This window comes from Perna viridis, chromosome 14 (genome assembly GCF_037379345.1).
Source record: "Perna viridis isolate PV_CMFRI_1.1 ecotype Kerala chromosome 14, ASM3737934v1, whole genome shotgun sequence".
Taxonomy (NCBI): Eukaryota; Metazoa; Mollusca; class Bivalvia; order Mytilida; family Mytilidae; genus Perna; species Perna viridis.
In genome coordinates, this window is record NC_142458.1 from 678,928 (window position 1) to 691,484 (window position 12,557).

At 32.9% G+C, this 12,557-nt stretch overlaps 1 protein-coding gene across 1 annotated transcript in view; it reads right to left on the reverse strand.

Annotated features, from left to right (window-relative positions):
• LOC148597659 (exostosin-1-like) overlaps positions 1 to 9,265 on the reverse strand; it is a 69,955-nt gene extending 60,690 nt beyond the window's left edge. The window contains exon 1 of the mRNA XM_088560065.1: positions 8,234 to 9,265. Coding sequence (XP_088416191.1) covers positions 8,234 to 9,135 — 902 coding nt within the window. The 5' untranslated portion in view covers positions 9,136 to 9,265. The remainder of the gene's footprint in view (positions 1 to 8,233) is intronic.
• Positions 9,266 to 12,557: the final 3,292 nt, after the last annotated feature.

Sequence of the window (12,557 nt, forward strand, 5' to 3'; positions counted from 1 at the left end):
CCCATCCAAAGGAAAAGAAAAAGGCACCAAACAATAAGTCTATTATGCCCTTGTACATTGTACATGTAATGATATATGTTTAAACTTTGATATCATATTTCAAATAAACATTTGTGCATTTCTTATCCACAACTTCAAACTGCACTCTATAGACATCTGCATCTACTTCAGTTCTGAGCTCTAAGCAAGAACTTAGTCATCAAAATAGAATGTTGGTACTTACAAAACAACTTAGGTGTATTTTAACATGTATTTTTTTTTGTAATTTATATTTTTTTTACATGTACATTGTACTATGTACACTGTGCTTGGAATTATGTTTTGATAATCTTTCAATTATTTTGCTATCTTCTTTTCAGCTAAAACACAATGTTCTGAAGTTTAAGCAAGTGAAGCAATGTGCACAAAGAAACCACCGCTCGCCAGCTCGCCAAATATGAGTAGAAGTGTAATTTGGCGAGTTCTCATTAGCTTACACTCATCAATTTGGTGACCATCATTTGATTGGCGAGTTCCAAGGAAAGTTAACCAGCCAACAGCTTATTTAGTTAAACATCCCTTAACATCATACATTAAAAATATGTTCCCTATATATTAAGAAGTTTAGCTTGAATATGTCAAGTGAATTTTGCACAATTTTATTGACTTGTAAAGCATTGTTTACGATCTCCCTTTTTAATTTTCGGTAAACGGGATGTGCCAAAACCTACGCGACAGTCTGGATCTCGTATTAGTAGTCAAACGAAATTATCTGGGTAAATTATGAAATGTTACCTTAGTTGTTTATTGTAAAAATAAAAATGAACAAGAAGCAAATAATAAACGTTTTCTTGTTTCATAATGATGAATCTGTTGTAATATAATTTTATTTTTAAAATATGAGTTCAGAAATGGAGTACTTTAAGTACTTGAAAAACTTCAACAGGAGGGAATATTTGAAAATGGAAAAGATTTTGATAAATTTAGAAACAAATGAAAAGATAGTTGAAGAAAGAATAAGAAAGGCAGAAGATAGTCAAATCTAAGTGAAAACAGATGATAGTACAGACAAAAACAAATTGGCTAGTTGAATTTCTATTTAGTTAGCAAGATCAATATTCCACTAGCCAGTATGGCAAGTTGGGGGAAAATGGTTTCCCACACTGTTTGTATTGAGGCAACAGCCTTCCTTGGGAATTCCCAGACTAACAAGTCACTAATACATACATTTCCAAGCAGTGCAATAATTCAAAGTTATTACTAATACAATGTATGTGTTCATGGGAAGCTTTCACTTAAACTGACTACTTTAAATCAAACAATGTCCTAAAATACTTCAAGTACAATCCATAATCTGTTTAAATAAACACTTAAATATCTTAAGTGACTTTTAAGAGGACTAAATAAATTTGTATTTCTTTAATGACAAATTTTTTAGGGTTTCTTTATTTGATGCTTACTCAATTAACAGGGAATAGCTTTTGGGATCATTTGCTGGGATTCACTGTGCTGTGTGGATAGAAGTACTGGTACATGTACATGTACATACACCTTTATGAGGACTAAACAAAGAATTTACTGTCCAATGTTTATACATTTCAGCCAAATTCAGTGGACTAAACAAACTAGTCAAAGAATGTTTATTTCTTCAATCACTAACAATAGGGTTTGTTGATGTTTTGTGGACTCAATTACAGCAGTGTTTCCGTTAATGCAAGTCTCTGCATAATTTACCCATATTCTAGGCTATCATTCAATGATGCAACAAATTGATGAAATGTAAATTTTGAACTGTCAGTAAACAGTATCCTTTTGGACTTGATGGTTCTAAAAATTTGCAACAATCAGCATGAGATCCACATCATTCTAGTGGTGACCACAGACTGGCAACATGTAATAAAAATCCGTTCGAGGTATTTACCAAAACTGTCCATGAAAAGTTGGACAAAATGAAGCAAACAGTTAAAGCAATGACTGCTATTGTAGTTTGAAGTTTGAAGAACTGATTAATCAACATGTGAAAAAAAGGATAAAATTTTAATTTATTTACAAAATCAAAACTTTTAACACAATTTATAAAAAGTGAGATACCCCAGAATTCAGCGCCAGAGAGTCATTATGACCCTTTCATCTCAAAAAGTTCAAAAACACTGAAGCAGGGACTTCACTGTTCATTGTATATTTACATGTACATAAACTTTGGTTATGCTGGCTATCCAGGCATACACATGTACATGTAATGGTAATACATAATGTACATGTACTTCACAGTTGGAATAAAATACACTTTAAAGTACATGTAGGTTAATATTATATATTTTTAAGACATTAAGAAATCAAATGCAGTGATTTTCCCACTGTTATTGGGAAAAGGGTCCAGGATCCATGCAGTTGAGAAAAAGCATGAAAATTGCAACTTTAAGAAATAATTCTATACACAAAGAGGATTTTTCAAATTACTGTATTTAAAAATTTCTAATAAATTTGCTGTATTTATATGAGACAAATACGATACAGTAAAGAGGATTTTTGATATCTTACAAGTCTCCATTTCAGACCCATCGAAATTTTTTTAAGCACATCTGACATTCGGTCAGACACAAGGTGATGACTTGTCTGACCGAATGACAATTTGTCTGACCAAAAAAACTCTGAACAATTTATCGACACGCTAACATTTTTGATGGGGGGTGGGAATCTCCAAGTACATTTTATTATCAAGCTGATTTTAAAACTACTGGGTATGGGCTCTTGAATTTGTTAATTTGTCACCATTATTCATTTTGGCTAGAGTGTATCTGATGAGTCTTCATAAACGAAACATGTGTAGTTTGTTTTGAGTTCTTTGTATTATATATTGTTGATTTTTTAAATTTGAAATAAAGTATTGTTATTAAATTATAAAATCTATTCTCAATCTCTGGCATAAAACATAATCATTTCAAAATTCAACATTTCATCTTGATAGTCAAAACATTCACTGTCTTCATAATCATCATCATTGTCAAATGAAAATTTGTTTTATCAGATGTTCAATTATTAATCTTTATCAATTTCGATGTAAAAGAAATATACTTTATTATTTTTTTCATTATTATTCTGACAATATAATGACCGCATGTTTCACATGTAAACGAGTAGCGAGACAACGGAAGGGACGATATATCAAAGGACGAAATGACGTTTAGCGAATGAACTGGAAGTTACATATTATTGTTTACAATCAAATTGATTGACTATCTCGCTAGACTGTAGACTAATTCACGTAATTATTAAAACGTTCTAGTTTTATTATTCACAAAAACCACTTCAGTTTTGAGAAAATCTTCTTTAACGTAAGAAAAAAACATCGGACACCCGGGTCGACAAGCAACGTGTATTTACCGGACCCGGGACAATTTTACCGGACAGGTCCGACGGTCCGGCAGGTTTCGATGGGTCTGCCATTTTAATCATCTATCACCTCAAGACCACATTTCAAGTTACATTTGAAGTTCACTGCTTTACATGTACATGTAATTTGGGCCTAATTTCTCTTCAGGAATGGGCTGAAAATCTACTAAAAAATAAGGGCTGGAAAATCACTGAAATGGATCATCCTTAAAGATTTTTATTTCATGTATTAGGTACATGTGTACACATACATGTATATTCATCATTCTAACAGGGGCCTTTATTTACCTTCAAAAAGTGGCAGTCCTTTTCATAAAAAATTGTATGTGTAAACTTAGTTGTATAAATGTCACTAACCACTGATTTTACACATTTACAATTTTTTTATGAAATTGACCACTGAATTTTTCCAAGTTTTCAGAGCAATGAATCACATCAGTTCTCAGTAATGAAAAGGGTTGATGACACCAATTCTAGGTATTAAAATGGAATTTAAAAGATCTCAAGTTAAACTGAGGGTACCAGACGTCAGACCCCCTTGTTTTTTTTTTTGCCTTCACAATCTGAATCTGTAACCGACTTGTTTTAGTCCATCCCCAGGGGTTCAAATTCACTTTGAACAGTGGAAAGTCCTACAATGGTCCACTTGAGAAAAAAAATAAGCCCTCAATAAAGTGTAGATGAAATGAATTGCAGGTCCAATTCCTAGGTACAAATGTACATAATGTAGGTCAAAATTTGAGGGTCCCTGTCACCACTTAGGTTAAACCCTGTTCAAAAGATCAAATAATCCATGGTTTGTTGCCTTTCAACCCAATTCTGTACATGACTTGTTTAAGTACTGTAAAATTTATTACCCAGACTACAATGTATGTCTGTGGTCTGCTTCCCACCACAATTATAACAGGTAAGTCTGGAAGACTGATTATCCCAGTACATCATAATATCTTTTCAATTATAAAACAGTGCAAAGCACTAAAGATTATGTAAGTTAGTTTTCATCAATGAATAAAACCCATACAACAGACATATGAAAATGTATACTGCTCTCAGCAGAGTATTGGGGTTAAATAATTATATATACACAAATTTTTACTAAATGATCTTAGAAATGTTTAAGACTCTCTCTATCTTATCTAAATATTTTTTTAATAATTCAACAAGAAGATTAAACATCTTACAGCAACAACACAAAAAACTGTTATGATTTGTGAAATGCCTTTTCATCTAATACATACTAACATCAAATGAGGCAAGTAAGGATTTTATCGCTGTATCTAACAAAGCGTTAATGCCTTATTCAAGAAACAAACCGAGCAATTTCCTTTTATTACAACATCAATATAAAAATTCCTTTTTAAACAAATAATGGGGAAAAACTTCTTGATAAAGACTACTAAAGTTGTTTGTTGAGTGACGTATGCTTCTGATTTACAATTTAACAGTGTAAATATTTCTTTAAGTTATTTTTTCACACACCTTCATCATGGGTAAAGTTTGGCTGTCTGAGTATTTACAGATGATAACCTTTACTGAACAAGTATATACTGCAGAAAGGGCATGTTCTCAACAGTCATAGTATTTTGGATAAGGCTAAATAAAAAAATGTGTGGTTCCCATCACCCTATCAACCTTAGTTTTTACTGAACAAGTATATACTGCAGAGAGGGCATGTTCTCAACAGTCATAGTATTTTGGATAAGGCTAAATAAAAAAATGTGTGGTTCCCATCACCCTATCAACCTTAGTTTTTACCGCCGACCCATGATCTTTTTTTATGCTAAAATGAAAAAAAAATAAAATAAAATAAATAAATTAAATAAAAACTGGACGCAGTTAAATTTTCTACTCACGTCCTGTTTTTACTACATGTACATACATGTATATCTAAATTGCATACTTTTACTTGGTTCAGTCATTATGGTACCAAGCATAAATAAATAAGGTTTTGAAACACAGACTTTGAGTTCTTAATGAGTTTAAAGGTGGCAGTAAAGGAGAAGACTATGTTAATATGCAGGTCATGAATATCTTGGTTTGTAAAGTGTAAATAGGTACAATATAGTTGATAATGACATCTGAAGAAAGTACAAATTTGGGACTTTTCTCCTATTAAAGGTTATTTAATTTTGGTTAGTGTGTAAGATTTTTCATAAGAGCCTTACTTAATTCAAAGGTGGTCTTACCCTTTACTTAATGATAATGACAACTACAACTTAAATAAAAAAAATTCTTAAATCCATACCTACCGACCCTGTATAAAGTGACTGGAACCACTCATATTTTTTTTAATTTGGCCTAAGCCTGATCACAGTCATGGCGAAATTCGTACATGACCGGTACTTTTAGCCGCCGGTCTGGTAAAATTTGCATGATTTCCAGACCAGATGTCCAGTATGTTTTTTTTTAACTTCTGGTTAAAAGATGGCATCCAAATCAAGGCAAATTTTCTTTCAGTCCGGCAGATAATGGTTCGGTTTAGCAGATTTTGTTAGATTGCCGGACCAAATGTCCGACAGGTCAAAAAATGATTTCGCCAGGTCTGTGATCATGAAAAATTGCTATCATCTACTCCTTCCCACAATAGTAAAGGAATGAATCTACTCTACTTAGTAAAGAAGTGAAAGCTGAAAAACACTTTTAAAAATATTAAAAATAAGATTGGACAATTTTTAACCATCATCAGAATTTCAATGAGTCATTCTTCCATGTTCTGTAATTTGTAAAAAGAAATTCGGTTTTTAATAGGACTGTCAGTGTCAGTTGGAATGTGATATAAGTTGCATGACCAATGTACTGCACTGTTGACCAGTTTAAATCTGCATACATGTATAGCACATGTATGAAATTTATATTATAGGCATTACATTGTCATTTTTTATGTTTCATCCATGTCTAAAAGAGCAGACTGATGTACATTTTGGCATGAAGCATTTCATTCAAAATTACTTTTATACACCAATTCTTATGTATACATGTGCACGTACATTGGACATTTGCCACAAATTTTTCCATGCATTCATTTCCATTCAAGTGTGTCTGAAATTAATTTATACTTCATCTAAAATATTGAAAGATTGAAATAAAATCTGCAAATGTTGTGTATTTGGCAAGAAAAATTGATTGAAAATAAAGGATTTGCACCTGTCAAAATGTTTCAACAATTTACAATATATAGGACTGCAAGTACTTAAAACAGTTCATTAAATTGGGATTAGTAGAAGTTTGACTTCAAGAAATTGTAGTTCACTAATACTTTTATATAAATATAAAGTCAAAAGTCAAAACAGTGAAATAAGAAAAGAAGTACATTGTACATGTACAACATGTATCCTCAATAATTCAATTTCATTCTGGTGTTTCAAATCAATGAACTACTGTATTGTATTCAACATAAAGAATCAAATGCACAATTCAATGAATATTTACACGAGGATAGTTGCTAAGAGAAGAAAAATTGTTTTGAATCACATACTTCAGAAGTATAGAACTGTTGTATGATTTTCACTTCTAAGGGTGAATGTAAATAATGCACCTTACGGAAATATCTGGGATTTTTTGGCATTTCATTGTTGGAAAACATATCAGGGTAATTCATTGAACATAATGTTTTGTATCCAGTAATATTTTGGAAATGTAATGTCTAAAATCAAAGTTTCAAACTAGTGTTAGGAGTCCCCTGATTTCCTAAATTTCTGGCCTATGACCTTCAAAATACCATTTACATACATGTACCTGGGTCCTAGACTTTCAATCCTTGACATTAATAGTGAACCCATTAATTTGATATTTCCAATCTTGAGAGTAAATTTGAACCCCAGAAAATTAAAGTTAAAGACTCAGGACTGCTTCAGATAAGGTTACATGTATTTCTCATCAAATATGTAAATATGTCATAGTAATTAAAGTACTCTGTATTCAATTGGACACTTCCAAATTTATTTTGAAAGTATCTTAACACACTAAAAGATCAATTTAAAACACGCCACATTGTACATTGTACAAAAAATATGTAAGTGCTATTTTCCCAACAGAAAATAGATTAAAGTGCATATGTATTCTCGAACTTTGAAGTTGTATCTCTAAACCACAAGCACATACATGTGTATATTCATCATCTCTTTGTTCATACATGTAAGACTTCGATATCAATTGAATATACCAGTTAATGTACAAATATGTATGTCAGGCTGCATTTGTCCCCAACAAGTACATGTAATTCATATAAGAACTACATATAGAGAACATAATCCTAAAATGACTTACATACCATGTACATGTAAATTTCCTTAATTCTTTAAATCATTCATATAATTTTTATTCATGAGAATCATTCATGTGATTTTTAAACATGTGAATCATTCATTTTTTTTCGGTACAGAACTTCTTGTTTCACTTCACACTGTTTAGAAATTATTGTTTACACCTTTACATCAATTTTAATAATTTGATAATTTAAACCACAGTATTAAACTTGGCCATGATGTATAAAGCATCACTACCCTAGACATACAAATGTCTTATTACTTTGAAGAAAAGTTCATGCACTTCAAGTTCATGAACACAATGTGAAGCTACATTTTACATACATGTACATTGTACATGTCCAGCATTTCAACTGGAATTAAAAAAAAAAAAAAAGTAAAGCCTTGTAAATAAAATTAATGTAAATGTAAATGTGCATGTACATGTAATTGCTGAGAATTCAGAATTTTCACCATTATAATTTTTTATTGATGTACAATGTATATGTACAAAATGTATACCCTCTGAAGTACATGTAAAATTTTACAAGAGATGAGTAAACCCTCAGTTGACATGGAAACATCCAACAACATTTGATATTTCATGAAATACTTACTTATCATACTGATCGTTATCAATCTTGCAGCGAGTATCATTAAGTTCTCTGGCTTTTTTCTGCCAATTTTTTCCATGTCGACATGTCGTCAACAAAATAATATCCTCTTGATTGTTTATGTGATAAAGCGAATTTCTTGTTTCCGAACCTATTCCAGTTAAATATCGTTTCCCTTTAAATCCTAATAAATACTGACGAAACGGTGGTATATTGTTTATAGAGGTAAAGACATAGCCTCTTTCCCCACCAACTTCTGGGTGTTCTTTGGCAAACAATGGAAAAGAAATATCGAATCCTGGGCGGAATTTGAACACAGATAAGCTAGCCTTGGCTAACATAGCCTCGCCAATATCAAAATCTAAACTCTCTATATAATTTGGCCATGTTCCTGAATATAAATTAAAAACAATATGATTCCTGCCATTATTCCATAAGGGCAATTGTTCTAGTTTGGACTGTATGTCCTTCGCGTAATCCTTGCTTAATGTATCCCTATCTAATGTATCAATGGATAAAATAAATAGACAAGCTTTCGATGGGTCCGGTGTATAAAATTTGGAATTCTGAATGGTATGTAAGATTTTATTGTAAGTGTCTGATACCCTTTCTTGAATTGGGTACGTGTAGACTTTGAAGCCAAGTCTACACCTGCTGAAATCAAAACATGTTTCCATCCTGCATCGTTGTTTTTTCGATTCCCAGGCGACCTCACGTCGTTGTTTTGAAGAAAAGTGCAAGTCCTCCTGGAAAATTTCATCTTCAGTATCGACAAAACTAAAGGTATTCCCTGTGAAGAATCCCCCGTGCTTTGCATTGTTATGGAACTTTGATTTGAACACACACAATAAAATAATTATTATTCCTATAGAAATTAAAAGAAAATATCGCTTTTTGGCCTGCATGGAACATTTGATCCTCTTACTCTATACTGTCATTCCGTTCTCTCAACATCTTATCCTACTTCAAACGAATTCCCTACAAAATCCATCAGGAACGAAATGAACACAGTTCCATGGTGGCCGCCATGTTTACGTCAACTGTTTCTCAAAAGGTGAAAGGTCAAACAAAAGGTTCCACGTGGGGAATTTGTGTATTGCTCAGTCAACAATTCAGTTAGTAAAATATTTACTACAGTTTGATCATTTTATTGGTTATTTACACTTAATTAATTGATATTTATTAAATAATTGCCTTGGGCGAGTATATCGCTACCTGTATAATTAAACCTGATGACCGGTTATCACAATGACGTTTGGTAAACAGGTTCTAATAGTAGACATTAATATTGTACACATTTATTTTTTATAACTTTTCTGATTAAACCTATACTTATCTCTAAACAATAGATACTTTTATACAAACTATATGTTGTACATCATGCACCAAAAGAGGGTCAAAGCGGCAAAAACAAGTAGACAACATAACTACAGACATTTAGTAACCACAAAACAAAAATATATAAACACACAATACCATCTAGAAAATAAAATATATAAATTTAGGTAAAAAGTAACAATCAGGTTTACAGGGTCATAGTTCAGAGTTCTAAAGATGTTCATATTACAAACACTTCACACAGCTGAATGCTCTTAAAACTGATATTTTTCTTTCTCAGTAATATTGCTTCTTCAATGAAATAAGCTAGTGTAGCACCCTCATGTCTTCCAAGTCATTAAATTTGGACCATATGACGATAGATTTACAAAATTGAAATTTTTCAGTCAGTTATTTATTTATTTATTTATTTATTTATTTTGTATGTCTAAGTACAATGGACTTTTTATCAGCATTCGAATGCATGGTGTTGGTGAATCACCAATCAACATAGATACAAAAATGCAATTCTTAAAATTTAACATATTTATAAGCAAAAAACTTATCACCCTTAAGTTAATATATAGTGAAATGTATTTTTCCCAATTAAAAAATAAAATTTGGATTAAAAAGGTCAATATTAATTTAGTGATTTAAGATTCTAATATGACGTGCTTCAAATATAAACTTTTAGACCCAGCTATGGTGAAAAAAATGTAATTAACACAATACCAACATAATGTGAAACACACAGGCTGCGTCTACTAAATATATAAAGACACTAGTCGTATAATAGAATCGAAATAAATCACGGAAACTCCATTTTATCGTTGTTTTACCACGGACTGGCCATTTATTTCGTTATTTAATCCCTCGCTATCGCTTTGGGTAAAACAATGCGACATAAATGGCCAATCCGTGGTAAAACAGTGATAAAATGGATTTCCGTGATTTATTTCTACATTTCATTTACTTATTATATCCCAAATTTCATGGAAAACATGCAACTTCAAAAAAATTATTGACCACTGGATCAGACTTTGTGGAAACCTGAAATGGATCACCATCTGTAAAACGTCGGGTCGTTTGGTGGTTCTTTTTGTTGTTAGTTGATTGTTGGGGTTTAACGTCCGAGCAGCAATATTTCAGCCATATTCAGACAATGAACATGAAATGGATGATAAAATGAACATGAAATGATAAAAAATGAAAAAAAAGGATGGGACACAAGGATAATACGGTCGACAAATTTAGATTGCCACTAGAAAAAGGGAGGGATCGAATACCACAGCAGGGTTCTTTAACGTGCAAGGAACGTGGCATCTTTCCCAACACGATGCACCACTATGGTTTGCGGTCAGGTTTTCCGTATTATAGCCTGACAACCCCAGCATGCAACACGCCAGGGGTACCCCATTCCACCACCTGGGGCACACATCCCAGTTGCTCTGTGGGCAGAGAATTAAAGAATTAAAGATTAAAGTGAACAGCAGCATAATATTCGGCTAGCTTTCGAAGACCCCGGCCGATGTAACAAAAACGTTGTCAATTATACATGACAAATATGTAGTTGTACAAGCAGACACAGCCCAAAACAATATTGTTTTGTCTGCAAAACGTATTACATCCAATGATTATTATCAGAGATAGAAGTAGAAGACAATAACAGTAATACTATCTATGCTTCTACCACACTCTCCAAAGAAGAGATAGTGGAAAACCATATATCTGTGTTATCCTCTTTTGGTCTCTCTATGAAAGACGATGATTGCATGTGATCTACCGTTTATGTACTGAATAAGAATCCATACAAACAACGCAACATAGATGTATCCGCAAAATGTATGACCAATTTAAGTTTTCCAAACTTTTAACTTCTACACGTACAGCTGCCAAACAGGGTCTCTAGTCCTACCACGACACTTGTGACTCCCGTATAGTGGCATTAATTCAATGTAATTGATTGATTGATTATTGGGGTTTAACGCCCAAGCAGCAATATTTCAGATGTATATTCGGGCGATAAAAATGAAATGAATGATAAAATGAACATAAAATGATGAAGATGAAATGAAAAAAGGGATGGGACACAATTATAATAAAGTCGATAAATTTTGATTGCCACTAAAAAAGGGGAAGCGTGGGTACGGTCGGGCAATTTAGCCTCCTGTGGCGGAGCGCAACGGATCCTACTCCTATCGAATACCACGGCACAGTTCTTTAACGTGCGAGGAACGTGGTATCTTTCCTAACACGTCGCACCACTATGGTTTGCGGTCAGGTTTTCCTTATTATGGCCTGACGATCCCAGCATGTAACATGCAAGGGTTACCCCATTCCACCACCTGGGGTACACAACCCAGTTGCTCTGTTGACAGAGCGCTCTAGTCCCAGGCCAGGGTTCTGAGCACTATTTAGTCGCCTCTTACGACAAGCTTAGCGCTGCCACGGGCCCATTCTTGACACCTAGATCCACACGGGGCTTAATTCAATGTGAAAAATTCGGAAGATTTTTTGAAAATCCCCAATTCTAGATTACTATCCGAATACAATAACGTTATAAAACCTATAATTTTTCAACTCTTTATATTTCTACTCGATCCTATATTCAGTTAAAATATTATACATCATTATTTATTTAAAAAAAAACGGTATAGATGCATATATTTAGTTCTTAGTAATGATTCCTCATACTTAAAAAAAAAAATTCCAAATCTGCATCTTCCAAATACAAAATGCTGGAATTTTTTTATCGACAGCATATTTGCCAAGTATGGTGGTTATGGTTTTCGACAATTGTCGGTATTCCAATGAGGAAACAATGTGCGCCGGCTACTTGCTGACTTATGCTGACTTATTCCGTCACTGTTATGAAGCTGACTTTAAAGCTGATCTGATCCGAAAGAAAGAATATCGTTTAGGTAGACCCTTCAATCTCAGTTTCCGCTATATAAATGCCATATCATCGTTAAATATCCTAGTTTCGTGGATTTTCTAACATCACACCCCA